At 41.3% G+C, this 23,956-nt stretch overlaps 1 protein-coding gene across 1 annotated transcript in view; it reads right to left on the reverse strand.

The window, feature by feature from the left end:
- Positions 1-11,610: 11,610 nt before the first annotated feature.
- Positions 11,611-23,956, reverse strand: part of cilp2 (cartilage intermediate layer protein 2) — a 75,254-nt gene continuing 62,908 nt past the window's right edge. The window contains exons 9-10 of the mRNA XM_062038624.1: positions 15,556-17,978; positions 11,611-13,519 (exon numbers count right to left, since the gene is read on the reverse strand). Coding sequence (XP_061894608.1) covers positions 15,568-17,978 — 2,411 coding nt within the window. The 3' untranslated portion in view covers positions 11,611-13,519; positions 15,556-15,567. The remainder of the gene's footprint in view (positions 13,520-15,555; positions 17,979-23,956) is intronic.

Here is a 23,956-nt window from a genome sequence, read left to right on the forward strand (position 1 = left end):
TTAGATAGCTTCAGGTGCAGATGTCCATCACAGCTCGTCCAGAGAGTGGGGGCTATTGCTCCCAGGACATTGGGGAACTTAAAGGATAGCAGCAGTTGAATTTTAGGTGGAAGTGTAAACACAATACGTATTTTCCGCACTATAAGGCGCACCGGATTATAAGGCGCACCTATGCATCCATTAGATGGAGCTGCGCTAAAGGGAATGTCAACAAAACAGTCAGATAGGTCAGTCAAACTTTATTAATATATTACAAACCAGCGTTCTAACAACTCTGTTCACTCCCATAATGAATAAACAGCTGATTTACTCGTGTTACGGTAAATCAAACGTGCAATCACAAAATAGTAACACTCAAAATAGTGCGGAGCAATAACAATATATCAATAACTCAACGTTGCTCAAACGTTAATGTCACACAACACAACACACAAAATAACCATTTAAAGCTCACTTTCTGAAGTTATTCCTCATCCACAAATCGCTTGAATTCTTCTTCTTCAGTGTCCGAATTAAATAGTTGGGCGAATACGGCATCCAAAATGCCCGGCTCCATCTCGTCGAAGTCATTAATAGAGTCAGTGTCGCTGCTGTTGTCCAGCAGTTCAGTGACAATTCCTGTCTTCCTGAAAGCTCGGACCACAGTTGAGACTGATATATCAGCCCAGGCATTTACGATCCACTGGCAGATAGTGGCGTATGTCGTCCGGCGCTGTCTCCCTGTCTTGGTGAACGTGTGTTCGCCTTCTGTCATCCACTGTTCCCACGCAGTTCGCAGTCTAGCTTTGAATGACCTGTTGACACCAATATCTAGCAGCTGGAGTTCTTTTGTCAATCCACCCGGCTGCTCTATTCCTGTGTTCTACTGCGTGACTGATTGCCTTGAGTTTGAACTCTGTGTCGTAAGCGTGTCTCTTAATAGGAGCCATTTTGGGGTCTACAGAAACACACAAATGGAAATGAAACATCATATCCCAGCATACACCGCACACTTCTTCTTCTACGGGGGCGGCTACTTACCGTAGAAGAAGAAGCGCTTCTTCTTCTACGGGGAAAAATAAGTTAGCGGCTGTTTACCGTAGTTGCGAGACCTAAACTTTATGAAAATTAATTTTAGGTTTGTTGTGGCTCAATATTGGTCCATATATAAGGCGCACCGGATTATAAGGCGCATTGTCAGCTTTTGAGAAAATTTTTGGTTTTTAGGTGCGCCTTATAGTGCGGAAAATACGGTAACATCTGGTAAGAGCCCCCACCGGTAGGAGTCGAGATCAGGGGTTGGAGGTCACCCGACTCCATTGAGCAAAGTGACAACGCCCAGGTGTTGTCTGCATTTGTACAAACAAACTGGGTGTTGTCCAGAATCGCCGGCCCTAAGGCTAGGATTACAAAGAGTAAGGGTCTTTGTGTAAGGGGCATTTAAGGACAGTGGTTCCATCAGAAGAGTAATCAGGCCCTTACTCTTTCTCCTGGAAGCTGTCGTTCCAGTCGGAGGCTCGCTGAAACAAATAAAGCTTTTTGTTCGACGCTTACTCGTTGGCGTCTTCTTGGGTCATCACCCATCAAACGACCAACAAATATACAAGATTAGCTAACAACACCCAAAGCCAATGCGAGTGCATGAGGTACTGTGCATGCGTACGTAATTACGTCATGTACAATATCTAGAAGCCGTAAGAGGGCGGGATATAATGCTTAAAATACATTGGAAAGTTAGCGCCCTCTAGGCATCTGTGTACGTGTTGCAAACAGGCCCTTTAACGTTTATTTTTAACAAGAGGAAACATTTTCTGCTCACATTTGTAACATTCAAGTGATTTTCAATAAAACCACAGTAAGCAACATTTTAACAATAGACTGCTAAATAAAGTTCCCATACAGCATCTGTTTTCCACCCTGGCGCCGCCAATGAAGGACATCTCTGTTGATGGTGTTGGCTCCTTGCTTCCTAATTTCCATAGCCTACTTCATCCATCTCTTGTATTTGTTTGTTTCTGATCTCCTTGTGTTCCGGAAGTCGGTGCGTTGACATAACTTGCGGTCGCGTATTTTGTGGCTTATTTATCGTGCTGTGTCGTTTGCCTTTGTTGAGGCTTTTGCCATCGTGCTGTAGCTTAAAGTTGTTTTTGTTGTAATTTATGATGTTGTATTGTGGCATTCACATTGACCTTTCTTGACCACTGTATGTATCCAACATTTTTGTTTTGATAACGCCGCAGACGAGCAAATAGACTTACCATTTAAAGTCCCTATTTTAATAGTGCTAAAATGCATATACAGTCTGCCGTTCTTAAAGGCCTACTGAAAGCCACTACTACTGACCACGCAGTCTGATAGTTTATATATCAATGATGAAATCTTAACATTGCAACACATGCCAATACGGCCAGGTTAACTTATAAAGTGCAATTTTAAATTTCCCGCTAAACTTCCGGTTGAAAACGCCTTTGGATGATGACGTATGCGCGTGACGTAGCCCATAGAATCCAATACAAAAAGCTCTGTTTTCATCCCAAAATTCCACAGTATTCTGGACATCTGTGTTGGTGAATCTTTTGCAATTTGTTTAATGAACAATGAAGACTGCAAGGAAGAAAGTTGTAGGTGGGATCGATGTATTAGCGGCGGTTTACAGCAACACAACCAGGAAGACTTTGACTCGGATAGCAGACGCGCTAGCCGATGCTAGCCGCCAACCGCATCTGTGATCGGGTGAAGTCCTTCGTCGCGCCGTCGATCGCTGGAACGCAGGTGAGCACGGGTGTTGATGAGCAGATGAGGGCTGGCTGGCGTAGGTGGAGCGCTAATGTTTTTATCATAGCTCTGTGAGGTCCGGTTGCTAAGTTGCTAAGTTAGCTTCAGCGTCGTTAGCAACAGCATTGTTAAGCTTTGCCAGGCTGAGATTTATTAACCGTGTAGTTACATGTACATGGTTTAATAGTATTGTTGATCTTCTGTCTATCCTTCCAGTCAGGGATTTATTTATTTTGTTTCTATCTGCATTTGAGCCAGATGCTATCACGTTAGCTCAGTAGCTAAAGAGCTTCGCCGATGTATTGTCGTGGAGATAAAAGTCACTGTGAATGTCCATTTCGCGTTCTCGACTCTCATTTTCAAGAGGATATAGTATCCGAGGTGGTTTAAAATACAAATCCGTGATCCAGAATAGAAAAAGGAGAGAGTGTGGAATCCAATGAGCCAGCTTGTACCTAAGTTACGGTCAGAGCGAAAAAAGATATGTCTTTCACTGCATTCTGGTCCGTCACTCTAACGTTCCTCATCCACGAATCTTTCATCCTCGCTCAAATTAATGGGTAATCGTCGCTTTCTCGGTCCGAATCGCTCTAGCTGCGTTGAAAACAATAGGAAAATATGAGGAGACGAACAACTGACTACGTCACGCTACTTCCGGTAGGAGCAAGGCTTTTTTTTATCAGATACCAAAAGTTGCGATCTTTATCGTCGTTGTTCTATACTAAATCCTTTCAGCAAAAATATGGCAATTTCGCGAAATGATCATGTATGACACATAGAATGGATCTGCTATCCCCGTTTAAATAAAACAAATTCATTTCAGTAGGCCTTTAAAACCAATGTTTTCCTTTTTCTGGTATCGATAAAATCTATTGATTCCTTTTTAAAGTGATCTTAAAAACTGTGCGTTTCCCACCTAGGCCTTCAGTGATGTCCGACTTCAATGATTACCTCTCAAAATACCATAGTTTATGTCCCCACGTGACCATTGCTGGAGAAATACTATACAGGAACACATTTACGCACTTCTGATCATTGAATCACCTCAACAGTGTACAAAACGGGTTATTTTCTGGCGCATTTAAAAATCGTATTAAAACGCATCAGCTATTAAAACATAGGTGGTACTGTCAAAATAAAAATAGCCAAAAACGTATTAAAAGTGAAAAAATAAATATTTGAACTTGTAGAACCTATTAGACGCCGTATAAGCCAGTGGTACCCCTCGTAGTCTGCTTATTCCAGTAGAAATGGCGGGCATTTCCCCATTTCATCGCCACAACAGCTGGGCTAGCTTCCGGGGTTGGTGCCTCGTCTCACAAGATGTAGTTTCTCTTTCAATATCCTTTTTGAAAATGGCCCTGCAAATATATATCTTTGCCACCTGGTCCACGTTTTGTTCTCCTTCTCTGCTATCCCAGTATGGCTACGGCGCACACCTCCCACTTTCTGCTCAATTGAAACTTGTGATTGGATACTCACTTTGGAATGACAAGTGAGTATCCAATCACAGTCTCGTTAACATCAGGCTACTTAGATAGGCTACTGTCAACAACTGGTGATCTGATTGGCTATCGCAACTGTCTCTCAACTAGGGCTGCAACAACTAATCGACTAAATCGATTATAAAAATAGTTGCCGGTTAATTTAGTCATCGATTCGTTGGATCTATCCTATGCGCATGCACAGAAGCAACTTTATTATTATTTTTTATTTTATTTTTAATAAAACTTTATTTATAAACTGCAACATTTACAAACAGCTGAGAAACAATAATCAAAATAAGTGTGGTGCCAGTATGCTGGGTTTTTTTCAATAAAATACTGGAAAGGATAGAAATGCAGTTTGTCTCTTTTATCCGATTATTAATTGATTAATCGAAGTAATAATCGACAGATTAATCAATTATCAAATTAGTTGTTAGTTGCAGCCCTACTCTCAACTCTTATGTGTTCTCAAATTCATCCGCTAACGGTCCCGATGAGTAAATGTCACGTTCAACGTGAGGCCATCTAGAAGGCCTTACTGACAACTCGCGATCTGATTGGCTATGGCAATTATCTATCAACTGTATGTGTCTGTTCACTTACAGTGCACGGACGCCCGCGTAGTTGATTCTGAAGGCAGATTTGGTACAGTATGGCAACATAAGCTAGCTGAATTCTGATTGGATAAAAACTCTAACCTAAAAACAACAGCACTGGAAGGAGCATAATATGACATGAAGAGAATATGAATACTTTTACATATTTAGGGAAAGTAAATACAAATTAAAGCTGCAAGCAGCGTTGGTCGGGCCCGCATATTTGGCTGGTGCTAGTCCTAAGTGTCCCAATACTTTTGTCCAGTGGTAGTGCTGAGTGAGACCTACATAGAGGTTTTTGTTTCATGTCTCTACGATATTCGTACTGGGAGTTAGAGGAAGTTGTGTCTGTGTTTTTTTCCTAGGTGCTGGGGCACAGTGGTTCTTTGAAGGCTCGTAAAATCACAGCAGCATTATCAGTGCAGTGGTTCTTTGAAGGCTCGTAAAATCAAAACCGTATCACTTATCCAAACTCTTTGCGTATCCGTCAATCAGAAGGGTTCAATCTCTCTCCTGTAGTAGTTTGAAGTTGAAACGACAAACGCGCTCAGAGGAGATAATGTTTGATGTTTGGTGACCGCTTTTTACAAAAATTTTGTTTTGAAGGGGGGATATCAAACTTCCTGTTGATTTTTGCTGAAGGATGTCAACCTATGAAATGTAGGTTTAAGTGAGACCTACATAGAGGTTTTTGTTTCATGTCTCTAAAACGTTCCTACCGGAAGTTACAAGCAGTTTTGTCTGTGTTTTCCTCTGAGAAGCAGTTTTGTCTCTGTTTTATTCAAAAATTGCGCTAGAGCGCAATTTTGAGTTTTGGGGTTTGTTTTTTTTTTTAGATCGCAACTTCCACCAGTCCCGATGTGTGTGAAAAGTTTGGTGAGTTTTGAAGTATTTTAAGGGGGTCAAATTACAGCTCAAAGACGCAAAAATTAGTGTTTTTAGGCATTTTTTGTCTTGAAGGGGAAATTGCCAACTTCCTGTCGGTTTTTGCCCGAGGATGTGTCATTATGAATTGTAGGTCTAAGTGAGACCTACATACAGGTTTTGGTTTCATGTCTCTACGCCCTTCCTAGTGGGAGTTACAGGCAGTTACTTTTGTGTTTCTTCCTAGGGGGCGCTAGAGCGCAATTTTGATTTTTGGGGTTAGGTTTTTTTTTACTAAAGTGTTGTGTCATCGTTTTTCTATGTGTGTGTAAAATTTGGTAAGTTTTGAAGCATGTTAAGGGGGGCAAAGTAGTGCGCAAAGCTGCGGAAAAATAATAAAGAAAAAAGAATAATAAAACCTTACAAAAACCTTACAATTTCAATAGGTTCCTTTTGTCCCATTGCAAAAGGAACTCCCTTTGGGATTTCTTTGACAATGGTCCTGTGCGGACCCTAATAATAATAATAATAATAAAACCTTACAATAACAATAGGTCAGGGTTCGGCAACCTTTACCACTCAAAGAGCCATTTTGGCAAGTTTCACAAATTAAAGAAAGTAATGGGAGCCACAAAAAAAAAATTTAAATTTAAAATGAAAAACACCGCATACAAAGCTTAAACGCTTTGTGCTATGTTAACTAGGGGTCTCCGACACACGCACCGGCACGCACTTTAATGTGGAAATTTGATGTTAGTGCAGCCCGCGAGTTTTGAATGAATGGCGCTTGATAGCGTCATACTTGCCAACCCTCTCATTTTTCCCGGGAGACTCCCGAAATATCAGAGCGTGATGACACTGCATTTGGCGCCCTCTACAGTCTGCCCTAACAGTGTACCTGCTCGACCACACGTAGAATGCAATTTCAGCTTGCTCACGTAAGTGACAGCAAGGCGTACTAACTCAGCAGCCACACATCTTACACTGACGGTACCAATACCCAGAATCCCATGCAGCCCTAACTCTTCCGCTCAACCAACGCACGGAGAGGGGGGGGGGGGGGGGGGGGGGGTTGATGTGTGGGGGGATTTGGTGGTAGCTGGGGTGTATAATGTAGACCGGAAGAGTTAGGGCTGCATGGGATTCTGGGTAATGGTTGTGTTGTGTTTATGTTGTGTTACGGTGGGATGTTCTCCAGAAATGTGTTTTTCATTCTTTTTTGGTGTGGGTTCACAGTGTGGCGCATATTTGTAACATAACAATGTTAAAGTTGTTTGATACGGCTACCGTCAGTGTAAGCTGTGTGGCTGATGACTAAGTATGCTTTGCTGTCTCCTGTGTGTGCAAGTAATAACAACATGCAACATGTGGCTGGACTGGCACGCTGTATGTAAATGCTATAGAGGACAATTACTGCAGTGCAATTAGGGCACGCCCTTTATTTAGTAATTAGAGTGTAAATAGGATCATTTTTTCCCTGGGAGTAATCTATGAGGGACTTTCTCCTGGGAAAATCGGGGGGGTCAGCATGTATGTAGCTGAGCCGCATCAGAGTGGTCAAGGAGCCGCATGCGGCTCCGGAGCCGCGGGTTGCCGACCCCTGCAATAGGTCCTTTCGTCCCAATGCAAAAGGACTCCCATTGGGATTCCTTTTACATGGGCCGTGCGGGCCCTAAAAATACATTTATCTTTAATCATGATCATGATTTCTGGTTATTTTAGGCCAGTAGAGAAGGTCTTGCTGGCCCTGACGGCACACCACTGACTGTACCTACAGTTTATTTACCATGACAAAGTGAGAGACCCAGCAATCGCCATCAAAAACCCTTTATTTACAGTCTTTTAATCGTACAAAGTTTGTACAATACACCATTTACACATGAAGACATAATTCCAAACAAAAAAAGCGACAACAAGGAGACTGGTGTCATCATGCGACGGTTACCGTTTTTATTGATTGCTTTGAAGCAGCAGTCAACGCAAACTCCACATTTTTCAAAACAGGTGACATACATGCATGTGGTGAAGATGACACATTTTGTTTGCCACTTAAAATGAGCAAGAAAAGTTAATTATCCCTTTCAACGAAGCAACTTGCAAACATGTGTATGAGATCTTCCACTCAATCAATCAATACACAATGGACAGCAAAACATTGCTTGCATGTATTTTTTCTGCCAATGCCATTTATTTGTTGTCTTTTTACTTACACTGTCAAATTTGACCTCTAGCAAAACAAAAATGGGTCCAGAATCAGAATTGTACTGATTCCACTAACAAACTGAAATACTGTAAATATTACAGAAAATATATGTAAACCAAAATAAAATATATCTGAGTATATGAAAAGAAGAAAAGAAAATATATTACAGTAAAGTATAGAAAATGATTAGAGTATAAGATATTGATTCTTTGTTTTGACGATGTTGGCAAAGGTCTCCAGACTGGTTGCTAACTGCCGTTTTGTGTGAAGTAGTTTCAAACAGGTTCTATAGTGATCTGGAGACGGTGTGCAGGCTTACACCAGCTAGTTACTATACCTAAAGCAATGAAGTTTTTACTGCTTGGATGATATCGATGTCAACTGTTTTGCAAAAACATAGGGGAAATGTGTCAATCCAACGGTGACAAGGGGAAGAGATAGTGATGATGACAACCGAGTAGATGCCAGTTTATGCAAGCAGGTCAAAGCAATCAAGAAAAACTAATGCCACAATATGAAAACTGTTTTTCATCGTCATTTAAGGCGGCTTGAAGAAGAAGTGTTTTCAAATAATAAACATTTTGCATTGTATACAAAACAACTCCATCCACTTCAAGCATATTGGATCCAAATTCACAATCCTGCATGGAAGACCATTTGGAAATCCAAAAGTATATCATTAGCCTTGACATTGAATGACCATAAATTCAAGTTAAAGGCCTACTGAAACCCACTACTACCGACCACGCAGTCTGATAGTTTATATATCAATGATGAAATCTTAACATTGCAACACATGCCAATACGGCCGGGTTAACTTATAAAGTGCAATTTTGAATTTCCCGCTAAACTTCCGGTTGAAAACGTCTATGTGTGATGACGTATGCGCGTGAAGTCAATCGTTAAACGGAAGTATTCGGACACAAAAAAGCTCTGTTTTCATCTCAAAATTCCACAGTATTCTGGACATCTGTGTTGGTGAATCTTTTGCAATTTGTTTAATGAACAATGAAGACTGCAAAGAAAAAGTTGTAGGTGGGATCGGTGTATTAGCGGCTGGCTGCAGCAACACAACCAGGAGGACTTTGACTTGGATAGCAGACGCGCTAGCTGACGCTAGCCGCCGACCGCACGGATGATCGGGTGAAGTCCCTCGTCCTTCCGTCGATCGCTGGAACGCAGGTGAGCACGGGTGTTGATGAGCAGATGAGGGCTGGCTGGCGTAGGTGGAGCGCTAATGTTTTTAGCATAGCTCTGTGAGGTCCCGTTGCTAAGTTAGCTTCAATGGCGTTGTTAGCAACAGCATTGTTAAGCTTCGCCAAGCTGGAAAGCATTAACCGTGTATTTACAGGTCCATGGTTTAATAGTATTGTTGATTTTCTGTCTATCCTTCCAGTCAGGGGTTTATTTATTTTCTTTCTATCTGCATTTAAGCACGATGCTATCACGTTAGCTCCGTAGCTAAAGTGCTTCGCCGATGTATTGTAGTGGAGATAAAAGTCACTGTGAATGTCCATTTCGCGTTCCCGACTCTCATTTTCAAGAGGATATAGTATCCGAGGTGGTTTAAAATACAAATCCGTGATCCACAATAGAAAAAGGAGAGAGTGTGGAATCCAATGAGCCAGTTTGTACCTAAGTTACGGTCAGAGCGAAAAAAGATGCGTCCTGCACTGCACTTTAGTCCTTCACTCTCACGTTCCTCATCCACGAATCTTTCATCCTGGCTCAAATTAATGTGGTAATCGTCGCTTTCTCGGTCCGAATCGCTCTCGCTGCTGGTGTAAACAATGGGGAAATGTGAGGAGCCTTTCAACCTGTGACGTCACGCTACTTCCGGTACAGGCAAGGCTTTTTTTATCAGCGACTAAAAGTTGCGAACTTTATCGTCGATGTTCTCTACTAAATCTTTTCAGCAAAAATATGGCAATATCAAGTATGACACATAGAATGGATCTGCTATCCCCGTTTAAATAAAAAATAATAATTACAGTAGGCCTTTAAGACACCAATTGTGCAGGATCCCTGGTTGAAAAAAGGCTTTAGAGGACAATAGAAAAGAGAGAAATGCCGCCTCGTACAAAAACGTTACGGTGCTTGCGTCCAACGATCTACTAATGCCAAGATTATACTACACTATGATTTCTATATCAAGCAAACAGTAAATCTCCAACAAGCCATAATTCGTTCTCCTGCCTGACATTTTACGATTTCTGCAAAGTGAAAGCACTATTCCCACGGATGCCTTTTCCCACTGAGATAAACATTTTCTTTCCACACACAATAAATCTTGTTTTTGTGTGCTTGGACCGCTTAAACTAGCATCATTTCATCCCCGAAACGCTGCAAATGTTTTGCCTCCAAAGTTGCCTTTGAAGTCCCGCAGCAGGCCCAGTTTCCCATGCGAGGCCTTGGAAGGGCTATTATTGTTACCTTGTCGTTCAAACGCCCTCTGATAAGTTATTCTCGTGAATAAGCCGTCGCTGCTGTCAAAGCATTCTCCGGCGAAAGCCTTCCGGCTTCCATGTGCAAGCACTTGTGTAGCCTCTGGCGATGGACTGCGAAGACCCCCAATTACTTCACTTTTTCCCAAACAGCGTTTCATCTGCCACTAGGTCATCTTATTTCTACTCTTGACGTTTCCTCCAGTTGCTATGCAGATGTTAATGCCAAATGACCCGACGGACCTCGCTATGGTGTGAGTAAATCCAACCTCTCCACACACCTGGATTCAATTATTGTCTCTCTTTTGCAGGTTGGATGAAACATCTGCTGCACTTTGTTTTCATCCACCCATCAAACCCGATTGTGCTTATGATCAGAGAGGCGAGAGGCGGGTTACAACACAAAGGTATGGTTGTTATTTGCAAGGTTTGCCCTATGACGCCATAGGTTGGATAGCCGTTTTATTCTAAATCAATAGGGTACTTGGTCTAACATTGTGCAACAATCACTGAAAGTTAGTGGACATGTAGGACTCGTAGATAACTAAGAGATTTTGATTTGACACCTCAGCAGTATGGTTACTGATTAAAATAGTAATGATTCTTAAAGGCCTACTGAAAGCCACTACTACCGACCACGCAGTCTGATAGTTTATATATCAATGATGAAATCTTAACATTGCAACACATGCCAATACGGCCGGGTTAACTTATAAAGTGCAATTTTAAACTTCCCGCTAAACTTCCGGTTGAAAACGTCTATGTATGATGACGTATGCGCGTGACGTCAATCGTTGAAACGGAAGTATTCGGACACATTGTATCCAATACAAAAAGCTCGGTTTTCATCTCAAAATTCCACAGTATTCTGGACATCTGTGTTGGTGAATCTTTTGCAATTTGTTTAATGAACAATGGAGACTGCAAAGAAGAAAGCTGTAGGTGGGATCGGTGTATTAGCGGCTGGCTGCAGCAACACAACCAGGAGGACTTTGACTTGGATAGCAGACGCGCTATCCGACGCTAGCCGCCGACCGCATCTGTGATCGGGTGAAGTCCTTCGTCGCTCCGTCGATCGCTGGAACGCAGGTGAGCACGGGTGTTGATGAGCAGATGAGGGCTGGCTGGCGTAGGTGGATAGCTAATGTTTTTAGCATAGCTCTGTGAGGTCCCGTTGCTAAGTTAGCTTCAATGGCGTCGTTAGCAACAGCATTGTTAAGCTTCGCCAGGCTGGAAAGCATTAACCGTGTAGTTACGTGTCCATGGTTTAATAGTATTGTTGATTTTCTGTCTATCCTTCCAGTCAGGGGTTTATTTCTTTTGTTTCTATCTGCAGTTAAGCCCGATGCTATCACGTTAGCTCCGTAGCTAAAGTGCTTCGCCGATGTATTGTAAAGTCACTTTAAATGTCCATTTTGCGTGCTCGACTCTCATTTTCAAGAGGGTATAGTATCCGAGGTGGTTTAAAATACAAATCCGTGATCCACAATAGAAAAAGGAGAGAGTGTGGAATCCAATGAGCCAGCTTGTACCTAAGTTACGGTCAGAGCGAAAAAAGATACGTCCATCACTGCCTCTCTAGTCATTCACTGTAACGTTCCTCATCCGCGAATCTTTCATCCTCGCTCAAATTAATGGGGTAATTGTCGCTTTGTCGCTCCGAATCTCTCGCTCCATTGTAAACAACGGGGAATTGTGAGGAATACTAGCTCCTGTGACGTCACGCTACCTCCGGTACAGGCAAGGCTTTTTTTTATCAGCGAGCAAAAGTTGCGAACTTTATCGTCGATGTTCTCTACTAAATCCTTTCAGCAAAAATATGGCAATATCGCGAAATGATCAAGTATGACACATAGAATGGATCTGCTATTCCCGTTTAAATAAAAACAATTCATTTCAGTAGGCCTTTAAGGTCCGTAAGTGTAAAGCAACATGAACCACAAAGCAAAAACATACAAACAATAAACGCTCGGTGATGACGCAAAAGTCTCTGACTGCTTTGATTGAGAGAATTGATGTCAAATCAAAATTTGAATTGGACGACATCCTTAAGGATTGTTGTCCTCCTTACATTGGTTTTGGGTAGCTTTAATAGCATTGAGTTGACGGCGGGTTATTATGTAGTTGTTATTTTACTGTCAAAAACAAATCTCACATGTTAAATTTGCAAGATGGAGGTGAACTCCCCGAAAGGGCCTTGTTACTTTAATTAGTTTTTATCTTGAAAATGAGCGAGTTTGGCTGTTAGTGTTTCGCCACGGTCAAGCTGCACTAATGGCTCCCAAAGGATGGCGCGGTTTAGCTTCTAATTAACAGTTGGAATATGTTTACTCGTCCTGGGTTCCTCCGGAGGAGCATAGTCACCCTTGGCTTGTGTTTTTGGGGGATTAGTTCAGCTTGGAAGAGGTTCTGCAAGTTGTCAAATGTGCAGATAAACAAGTTAGATTGTTTTGATGTTAATTTAAGTTACACTTCATTTGTTTAAAAACAAATGTATTCAATTAGCTGTTTGAAATAATTATTTTGAATGCTAGGTTACATGTACATGTTTTTTTCCAAAAGCAGCTTTTTGCATTACGTCAAAAACATGGATTTTATTACCCGGCTCATAAACATTCTGGTGAGAAAATATGTCAGTTTGGAGCCTAAAGAGCTATTGGTGAAAAATGGTATATTGAATATCGTTTTATATGCTGCTAGAGATGCTCGTTTGTTTTGGTGTGTGGATAAATCACAGACGGCCAAGTGTCATGTCACTATAACAAAGAAAACAGCTGAAAATGTGTTTCTAGATTCTGTCCGTTTGAACAAAAAGGGCTCAGTGTTTGCAACTTTTCCTTGCAGTGAAGGCCAATTTTTTTTTTTTTTTTAGGTTTGGGCTCCACCGATAATAGTTTCCGGTCAATGCGTCTTTCATTCATGAAATCTCACCAAAGTCTTTAAATATATGCCAGCTTTTCATATAACTACAATATGTACTGTATGTATTTCAGGAGGAACAAGAAAATAAAAGCAGAATATTACAAACACATTCAAGTAAGTATAAGATTATTGGTTATCTTCAGCCAGGCTCGACACATGATTTTTCCACAGTAAAGAAGAAGCAAGTGCCTTTCTATCAAAATAATGTCAGATTTCAGTTCCTGAACATGAGTCACCTTGAGTGAAGATCTGGAAATGACAGAGAAAAAAGGAGTCAGTCTGGTGTGATTGACAATTGGAATACCATATCTTCCAAAAGAGAGTACAGTAAGCATTTTTAAGACAGTTTATCTTCGCAAACGACAATACTGTAGAAATGAAACTTGGAGTAGTTTGTGTACAATTTGGACAGTAGTAGCAGCACAGAAAAGGCCAAGTTTGTCTAAATAGCTAGCAACACAAGTACAAAGACAAGTGTGTATTGCCTACAGTCAAGTGTTGCTGTTGTGGTAGCATCATGGTCTGCAGCTCATGTAAAACCTTAATTTCAGCATGAATGGTGACATTACGAAGCTAAAATTGGTCCTCATGGAGGTTTTTAAAGGCCTACTGAAAGCCACTACTACCGACCACGCAGTCTGATAGTTTATATATCAATGATGAAATCTTAACATTGCAACACATGCCAATACGGTAAAGTGCAATTTTAAATTTCCCGCGAAATATCCTGCTGAAAACGTCTCGGTATGAGGACGTTTGCGCGTGACGTCACGGATTGTAGCGGACATTTTGGGACACCAATGTGGCCAGCTATTAAGTCGTCTGTTTTCATCGCAAAATTCCACAGTATTCTGGACATCTGTGTTGGTGAATCTTTTGCAATTTGTTTAATGAACAATGGAGATAGCAAAGAAGAAAGCTGTAGGTGGGAAGCGGTGTATTAGCTGCCGGCTGCAGCAACACAAACACGTAGCGGCTACGTCGTAGCCGGTGTTTCATTGTTTACATTCCCGAACGATGACAGTCAAGCTTTACCATTGGCCTTTGGAGAACTGGGACAACATAGACTCTTACCAGGAGGACTTTGAGTTGGATACGCATGCTTGTGGAGATGGGACAACAGAGACTCTTACCAGGAGGACTTTGAGTTGGATACGCGCTACCGTGAGTATGCAGCTGCGGCTTCCAAACATTTGATCGCTTGCCCGTACGTGCGTGCCGCTATTTGCATGTCACGTACGTAACTTTGGGGAAATATATGTGCTGTATGAACTTTGAGGAGGTGAACGGTACTTTGGGCTGTGGGATTGAGTGTGTTGTGCGGGTGTTTGGTTTGTATTGGCGGGTTATATGGACGGGAGGGGGGAGGTGTTTGTTATGTGGGATTAATTTGTGACATTAAATATAAGCCTGGTTGTGTTGTGGCTAATAGAGTATATATATGTCTTGTGTTTATTTACTGTTGTAGTCATTCCCAGCTGAATATCAGGTCCCACCCACCTCTCACAGCATATTCCCTATCTGAATCGCTTCCACTGCCCTCTAGTCCTTCACTCTCGCTTTCCTCATCCACAAATATTTCATCCTCGCTCAAATTAATGGGGAAATCGTCGCTTTCTCGGTCCGAATCGCTCTCGCTGCTCGTGGCCATGATTGTAAACAATGTGCAGATGTGAGGATTTCCACAACCTGTGACGTCACGCTACTTCCGGTACAGGCAAGGCTTTTTTTTTATCAGCGACCAAAAGTTGCGAACTTTATCGTCAATGTTCTCTACTAAATCCTTTCAGCAAAAATATGGCAATATCGCGAAATGATCAAGTATGACTCATAGAATGGACCTGCTATCCCCGTTTAAATAAGAAAATCTCATTTCAGTAGGCCTTTAAACATGATAACTTGGAGGAATGTGAGAAGTTTCAAGTGTAAAACTGTGCAGCTTGTCTGGTTTCCATGCCCAAGAGGATCAAAGTTGTGCTACATAACAATGGTGCTCACTTTAAATATTCACACTTCGGATACATTTGTTTTTCACTCTGAGGTGTATTCACTTCTGTTGTAAGCTATTTAGGCAATAATGGCTGTGAGATAATTTTCAGATGATAGCAAATCTATAATGCTACACAAGCTGTGCACTGACTACTCTAAATATATATATATATAATTTTCATAGTATGGTCCCTTGAGAAGATGTAATAAAGTGGTTGCTGAAAGGAGAGTGGTGCATTTTCTTACTATATTGTATAACTGTGTAATACTTTTCTCAGATTTTCATTTCAACCTACCTCCTGATTCTATTATTGGGGTTGTGTGCGAACAGCCGCCCTGCTCCTGCTTGTACTGCCAACCCTACGATTCTGGATCCTGACCCGTGGCTCAGAAGGATAGGCCACCACTCGAGTGGATGATCTCCGCACCTGCATGCCTTCCATCTCTCTCATGTCCCTCGCCATCTGTGACAGCGTCTGACCTGGGTTGGTCTGCAGACGCTGAAAGAGACTTTCTCTGTTGATTTTCCTCTCTGGGCAGCTGAAAGTCAAAGCCACCCCGGAGTCAGACTTCATCTCTCTGGAGAAACCATCCGAGGTGCCGTCAAAGCAGCGGCCAATGGCGATTTCTTTTGCAACTCTGGGATTCTGGTCTGTGACGGTATATATGCCGTAATTGTGCCCCAATGGATCCACAGGGGCTAACATGCTGAAGGCATTGGAGTCGTTATTTTGCGCCACCGGGGGGTGTTTGATTAGGTACTCCTGCAGGAGGTTGTTGGTGACGATCTTGCGACAGTTCCCCTGTGGAAGGATTGATATGAGGGATCTATCCACCTCAGCTTGATCAAACAACATGCCGCTGCATTTGAACTCCACGCAAGCTGCTGAAGTATTGGCCTCTCGCATGTCCCGAGTGCTGCGTATATCTCGGATGCCATAAAGTTTGTTTTTGGTTTCTGGATGCGTTCCCCCTAAGTTCTTAGACCTGACCATCACTTCCTTTTGTCCCTGGACTTTAACCTTAATGAAGCAAGCTCTGAACTCTTGAGGGTTAGGCCACCAGGAGAGGTAGTCTCCTGTCCAGGTTGTCAGATCATTTTCCTCAAAAGGCACAACATTGTATTCATACTTGTCTTTTTCCACCCTAAAGAATCTAAAATGGTTTGAATCAACTGGAGCATTTTCACAGGCTATTAAATTCTGATATGGATATATGGGTCCATTGGTCTCATCAAGGTTGTTTTGGTTGGGCTTTGCTAGATTAATTCTGAAAGCTGTTTTCTTCAGAGCTGGATCTTCATGGTCTGAGCGCTGGTAGTCGATCTTATCCAGGTATGGCTGAGATACTCCAATGATATTCGGATTCATCTTTGGTGAGGAGGGGGCTGCTTCCAGTTCCTCGCCACCCATCATAGCTGTTACATAAGCGGTGTAAGCATCAGGCCTCTGGGCGTCACAGAAAGCAGGTAAACAGGCCCCATTATGGCCAGTAATGACGCTGTCGAAGCGGCCCCATGCCCTGGGGTTGGAGGAATAACCAGGTTTGGGTTCCAGGTTTATCAAGCTGACCACAACGCCTTCCAGCTGTTCAACGGGAAGAAACTTTTCACTCATGTAGGCACGGACTTTGACATAGCAACGTCTGTTTTCAGGCACGTCCAAGTTAAAGAGTCTACGCTCTCTGATCTCCATGTTGCCTATGAGGAAGGTGCGCTCCTCTCGTTTGCTCCGGCCGTGCCCACCTGTGGTTGTGGTGCTGGAGAAGTCACCCTCTTCCTCCCAGACTCCAGTGTCAGGATTTAAAGACCACAGTTTCATTTTGGGGATGTGCTCTTGCATTTTGACGTGCTGTGTGTCGAGAAGGACTTGAACCGCTCCGGCGCCAAGCACCTCCTTGTTGCTCTCGTCACGGAAGTCAACAGAGAACATGCCGTAGGTCCTTAAAGGGAGCATATCACCTTCGTTGTCCACAAAGTTGAGGTCACCAGGTGTAGCAGAAGCCGTGGTGATATTTCTTGGGTCAATGAAAGTGACACTGGCTTTTACAGTTCCCTCGTAAACGTCTCCATTGTCTTTGTGGAAGGAATTGGCTGGAATAACCAACTGTCCAATAGGGTCTTCCCCTTTTATCTCTCCTAGGTTAATATAATTAGTCTCTCCCGCATTGATGTCAATCGGAGCCTGCTTCCTCATCACCTTGACGTCATGGTAGATGGATCCACCCTTCTTGTCCAAGATAAAGACCTTGGGAGTGTCGATAAACTTCTCAGTGGGGTCCACAAAATTCACCACCAATCTCTGTGTGTCAGGAGGAACTTGCAAGGTGAAACCTCCCTGGTATCCAGTGGTGCCCACCCTCTCTTTGCCAATGTAGATGTGGCCAAATCTTAGTGGGTCACCATTCTCAGCTGTGAGCACTCTGCCACGCACTAGCACTGTTGGCTGTACGCACTTCTGACATTTGCATTGGGATACAGCCTTGATTGGGAGGTTGTAGCTCCCACAGTCGATGGTCCGAATTTCCATCGCTTGGACACCGCAGCAAAAGCCTTCTCCATCTCGGCAGCGCATATCATAGTCTAGCAAGCCAGCACATTTGTTATGAGGGCAGCGGCCAGCATTGTAAAACTTGGAGTTAGTCCCAGGTTGAACGCAGTCCAGTGGGAGTCTGATCAGATGCGCCTCGGGGGTAGAATTGCATGCTGGAGTTCCTTTTGCTGTGAATTTGCAATAAAACCACAATGTGAGTTTGTTGATATGATACATAAAAAAGATAAATGGTCCACTTGACACATATTAAACATTAAAGACTACTTGTTCTAAAGCACACTGAGAAAATTCAGTGCACAAAAACTGCATTTGACACTTTTTATAAACCAAGATCCTCATCATAGCAAGCCGGGTCAAATACAACACTGGTTCTTCGCTTATTGAATACAGTGGAACCTTCAAACCTTCCAAGTTGTTCTCAATTCAAAATAAAATGTATATAGTAAATGTTAATTCATTCATTATTCATCCATCCATTTCCACCGCTTGTCCGTTTTTCCAGGTTCAAAGTGTTTTTATCATTTAGCAAATGCATGAGCAATGTTTAATTTTAATTGTAACATTCCTAACGTTCATACAACAATAAACAGAAGTTGTGGAATATAAATTAAAGAAAGTAGAAACAATGTAATTCATTGACAACTCAATGCAGAGGAAAGTAATTGATACTCAACATTATTGCACAGCATAAACCTGCTTTTTTTTATCGTGACCTCCGTGCTAGTCAGTAGCTTGCTTTGAAAAATGAATGTAATTGGCATTTATTTAGTTAATTGTTCAGCCAAAAGGAGCTTTCCTATGTCACCGTTAAGTTAAATGTCCTGTTCGATGGTTATCATCGTAACCCTTCTCTAAAATTGGTAGCCATGCATGATGTTTTTTTTTTTGTTTTTTTTATTACAATACATGCCAAAAGTTTGGACACACCTTCTCATTCAATGGGTTTTCTTTATTTTCATGACTATTTACATTGCAGATTGTCACTGAAGGCATCACAACTATGAATGAACACATGTTATGTACTTAACAAAAAAAGGAGAAATAACTGAAAACATTTTATATTCTAGTTTCTTCAAAATAGCCACCCTTAGCTCTGATTACCGCTTTGCACACTCTTGGCATTCTCTCGATGTTCTTCAAGAGGTAGTCACCTGAAATGGTTTTCACTTTACAGTTGTGCCTTATCAGGGTTGATTAGTGGAATTTCTTGCTTTATCAATAGGTTTGGGACCATCAGTTGTGTTGTGAATGAGAAGGTGTGTCCACACTTTTGGCCTGTACTGTATGTTTTGGCATATTTTCAATTCTATTTAATCTCCAAATTGTGCCATTTTTGGAGGTTTCCCTGTGTCAGATGAACTTTGCGTTTAATAACAAAATTAAGTTTTGTACCCACATTACAAGAATGTTTATGCATGTATATACAGTCGTGGTCAAAAGTTGACATACACTTGTAAAGAACATAATGTCATTGAGTTTCCAATCATTTCTAACTCTTCTTTTTTTGTGATAGAGTGATTGGAGCACATACTTGTTGGTCACAAAAAACATTCATGAAGTTCTTTTTTTTTAATGAATTTATTATGGGTCTACTGAACATGTGACCAAATATGCTGGGTCAAAAGTATACATACAGCAATGTTAATATTTGCTTACATGTCCCTTGGCAAGTTTCACTGCAATAAGGCGCTTTTGGTAGCCATCCACAAGCTTCTGGTTGAATTTTTGACCACTCCTCTTGACAAAATTGGTGCAGTTCTGCTAAATTTCTTGGTTTTCTGACATGGACTTGTTTCTTCAGCATTGTCCACACGTTTAAGTCAGGACTTTGGAAAGGCCATTCTAAAACCTTAATTGTAGCCTGATTTAGCCATTCCTTCACCACTATTGTTGTGTGTTTGTCCATGTGATGTCAGATGAAACAAAAATTGAGCTGTTTGACCACAATTGAGTTTGAGTTTGAGTTTGAGTTTATTTCGAACATGCAAGCATACAACATGATTAGGGTTGGGTATCGAGTATCGAGTATTGATTGGAACCGGGACTAACTTTCCGATTCTCCCGGAAACGTTCAAAAGTTTAAATTTCGATTCCTAGTTTCGATACCCAGTCCGCCGACCGGAAAAAAAGAATAAGTCCGCTGACCGGAAGAAGAAGCCGCTGAACACCAACGAAGAAGAGCCCACCGCCGGAAGTGTTAGCATAGCCGAGCCTATGTAGCCGAGCGAGTCAGTCAAGCATGGATAGCGGGCGTCGGCGGTCGAAAGTGTGGCTTTACTTTACTAAAAAAAAATGAAATATCGGCGAAATGTAACACGTGCGACAGGACTGTTTCGTGCTTAGGAACATGATGAAGCACCTCCGAGTTCATGGAGTACATACAAATGCGTGTCCCGTCTTCGACGCGCTGCGCCGACCGTCCTCCTCTGCCTCTTCCTCCGACGCCCAGCCTGGCACCTCGGTGACTGCACTGCAGTCCGAATCCGGTAAGTAAAACAATATATATGCAATAAATAATGTGTTTTGCGCCACCGTTGAGGCAGCTAATAAATTAGCCCGCATATTTTTTCATAGACAAGACTTGTGTGTGTAAAGGTGTTTTCATGAGGTTTCCTGCAGCATCATACACTTATGTGTAAATGTGTTTTCATGAGGTTTCCTGCAGCATCATACACTTATGTGTAAATGTGTTTTCATGAGGTTTCCTGCAGCATCATACACTTATGTGTAAATGTGTTTTCATGAGGTTTCCTGCAGCATCATACACTTATGTGTAAATGTGTTTTCATGAGGTTTCCTGCAGCATCATACACTTATGTGTAAATGTGTTTTCATGAGGTTTTCAAAAATAAAGCTCTCTTGAGGAAAGTGTACCCCTGGGAAAATGTATTCGTAATTTATAATATTTATATTCAAGTTCATAGATTTGATATTTATATTCTAGTTGAAAACAGCCCTGTGAGGAATTTATAGTAAAGTTCATAAAAAGTTAATAGAATTAAAATTGATGGAGAATGTCAGACTATTTCATTCAGAAAGACTGTAGGCTAGCTAGCTCATTTCAAATATCCTAAACTTTTTTTTGACCCTGCCTCCTAAAAGAATCGGAATCGAGAATCGTCAGGAATCGGAATTGAAACTCGGAATCGGAATCGTTCGAATTCAAACGATACCCAACCCTAAACATGATACATCACAATTTCCAGTTTCTCTTTTCAACATGTTCGAAAAGGAGTAGGAAGAAGCAGAGTTTATTTAATGCTACCCCTTTTCTTTACATAACAGTTGCTAGAACTTTTTGTTCACTTCCTGTTCACAATAAACTCCATAAGTAATCACAATAAAAATAAGTAAATAAATAATAGTAATAATTTTAATAAAAATAATTGGTGAAGTAAGTCATATTTCATATGATGAGATAAGTAAGATTACTTTAAGAATGAATGAATGGATGGATGAAATAAATTGAGAATGTTTGTCATGGTTCTTCTTCTTTGTACTTTGTAAACACTTTAAGTTTGAAGAGTTTCTTGAAGTGGATCATATTAGTACATTGTTTGATTGCTTTGCTTAATCCATTCCACGATTGAATTCCACATACTGATATACTGAAGGTCTTAAGTGTTGTGCGTGCATACAAATGTTTTCAATTACGTTTTTCTCTAAGATTATATTCCTCCTCTTTTGTTGAGAATAATTGTTGTATATTCTTGGGTAGCAGGTTATAGTTTGCTTTGTGTATAATTCTAGCTGTTTGCAAATTCACTATGTCGTGGAATTTCAGTATTTTTGGTTCAATAAATAAAGTGTTTGTATGTTCTCTATATCCAACATTATGTATTATTCTAACTGATCTTTTTTGTGACACCGTTAATGAATGAAGTGTACTTTTGTAATTATTTCCCCATATTTCTACAAAGTAGCTCAGATATGGTAACACTAGTGAGCAGTAGAGAATATGAAGTGATTTTTGGTCTAGAACGGGGGTCGGCAACCCGCGGCTCTAGAGCCGCATGCGGCTCTTTAGCGCCGCCCTAGTGGCTCTCTGGAGATTTTTAAAAAATGTATGAAGAATGGAAAAAGATGAGGGGAAAAAAATCTATTTTTTTGTTTTAGCATGGTTTCTGTAGGAGGACAAACATGACACAAACCTCCCTAATTGTTATAAATCACACTGTTTATATTAAACATGCTTCACTGATTCGAGTATTTGGCGAGCGCCGTTTTGTCCTACTTATTTTGGCGGTCCTTGAACTCACCGTATAGTTTGTTTACATGTATAACTTTCTCCGACTTTCTAGGGCGTGTTTTATGCCACTTCTTTTTCTGTCTCGTTTTGTCCACCACACTTTTAACGTTGTGCATGAGTGCACAAAGGTGAGTTTTGTTAATGTTATTGACTTGTGTGGAGTGCTAATCAGACATATTTGGTCACTGCATGACTGCAAGCTAATCGATGCTAACATGCTATTTAGGCTAGCGATATGTATATATTGCAGCATTATGAGGTCATTTAGTTTCGTTTAAGTCCTCTTAATTACATTTATATCTCATGACACATGTAATATGGCTTTTAATTTTTTGCGGCTCCAGATAGATTTGTTTTTGTATTTTTGGTCCAATATGGCTCTTTCAACATTTTGGGTTGCCGACCCCTGGTCTAGAACATGTTTTGCTTTATTCATTATTGACGTGTTTCTTGCTACTTTATGTTGTATATTTTTTACGTGAGATTTCCAGTTCAATTTATCATCAATCATTATACCTAGAAATACCCAGCAATATGTTTGAAGGAGAAAAGGTGAGGCCTTCAATCCCAGGAACACCATTCGTACCGTCAAGCATGGTGGTGGTAGTATTATGCTCTGGGCCTGTTTTGCTGCCAATGGAACTGGTGCTTTAGATAGAGTAAATGGGACAATGAAAAAGGAGGATTACCTCCAATTTCTTCAGGACAATCTAAAATCATCAGCCCGGAGGTTGGGTCTTGGGCGCAGTTGGGTGTTCTAATAGGACAATGACCCCAAACACACGTCAAAAGTGGTAAAGGAATGGCTAAATCAGGCTAAAATTAAGGTTTTTAGAATGACTTTCCCAAAGTCCTGACTTAAAAGTGTGGACAATGCTGAAGAAACATGTCCATGTCAGAAAACCAACACATTTACACCAATTTTGTGAAGAGGAGTGGTCCAAAATTCCACCAGAAGCTTGTGGATGGCTACCAAAAGCGCCTTATTGCGGTGAAACTTGCCAAGGGACATGTAACCAAATATTAACATTGCTGTATGTATACTTTTGACCCAGCAGATTTGCTCACATTTTCAGTAGAGCCATAATAAATTCATAAAAGAACCAAACTTCATGAATGTTTTTTGTGACCCACAAGTATGTGCTCCAATCACTCTATCACAATAAATAGGAGTTGTAGAAATGATTGGAAAATCAAGACAGTTACAAGCGTATGTAAACCTTTCACCACGACGAAGTATCATGCCTGCGTGGGTTGCATAATTAAACATTCGCGGGGAAATAAGACAGGAGCTGGAACGACCGGAGTATTAGTCACCCGTATAGTATAATTAAATATGTATGATACCGCAGATGAGTTTCCAGTCTAGTCTCATCAGTCATCACTTAACTCCCCCAAGTAATTCACATGCTATACTTTGATGGCTCTAACTCTCAGCTTCATAAGAAAGTATGCAATGTCTGACGTATGGGTGATTAAGTTCGGTATACTATGCTGTACAATATACAAAAAAGTCCCTAGATACTCATAAAAGCTCCAACCATAATAACTTCTGGGGTGTGGGGATGCATTTAAGTGCTTTAACCTGGTTCTTAATCCTCATTTTAGCTAACAAGCACCTAGAGAATACGTGCAATGAGTAGCCACCACCATTAAGAGTGTTATTGTTGGATTTTACCTCCATGTTGGCCGCATCCATTATTATTATTATTCTTATTATATAATGAAAGAGAAAAGCTTGAGTCGCAAGCAAGTCATGTTTTCCCTTCCTCTAAGACAGGGGTGTTCAAAGTGCGGCCCGGGGGCCATTTGCGGCCCGCAGCTAATTGTTTACCGGCCCGCCACACATTCTGCAAAAATTGCAAGATTGATAATATTGCAAAAATTTAAAAAAAA

This window comes from Entelurus aequoreus, linkage group LG27, assembly GCF_033978785.1.
Source record: "Entelurus aequoreus isolate RoL-2023_Sb linkage group LG27, RoL_Eaeq_v1.1, whole genome shotgun sequence".
Lineage (NCBI taxonomy): Eukaryota > Metazoa > Chordata > Actinopteri > Syngnathiformes > Syngnathidae > Entelurus > Entelurus aequoreus.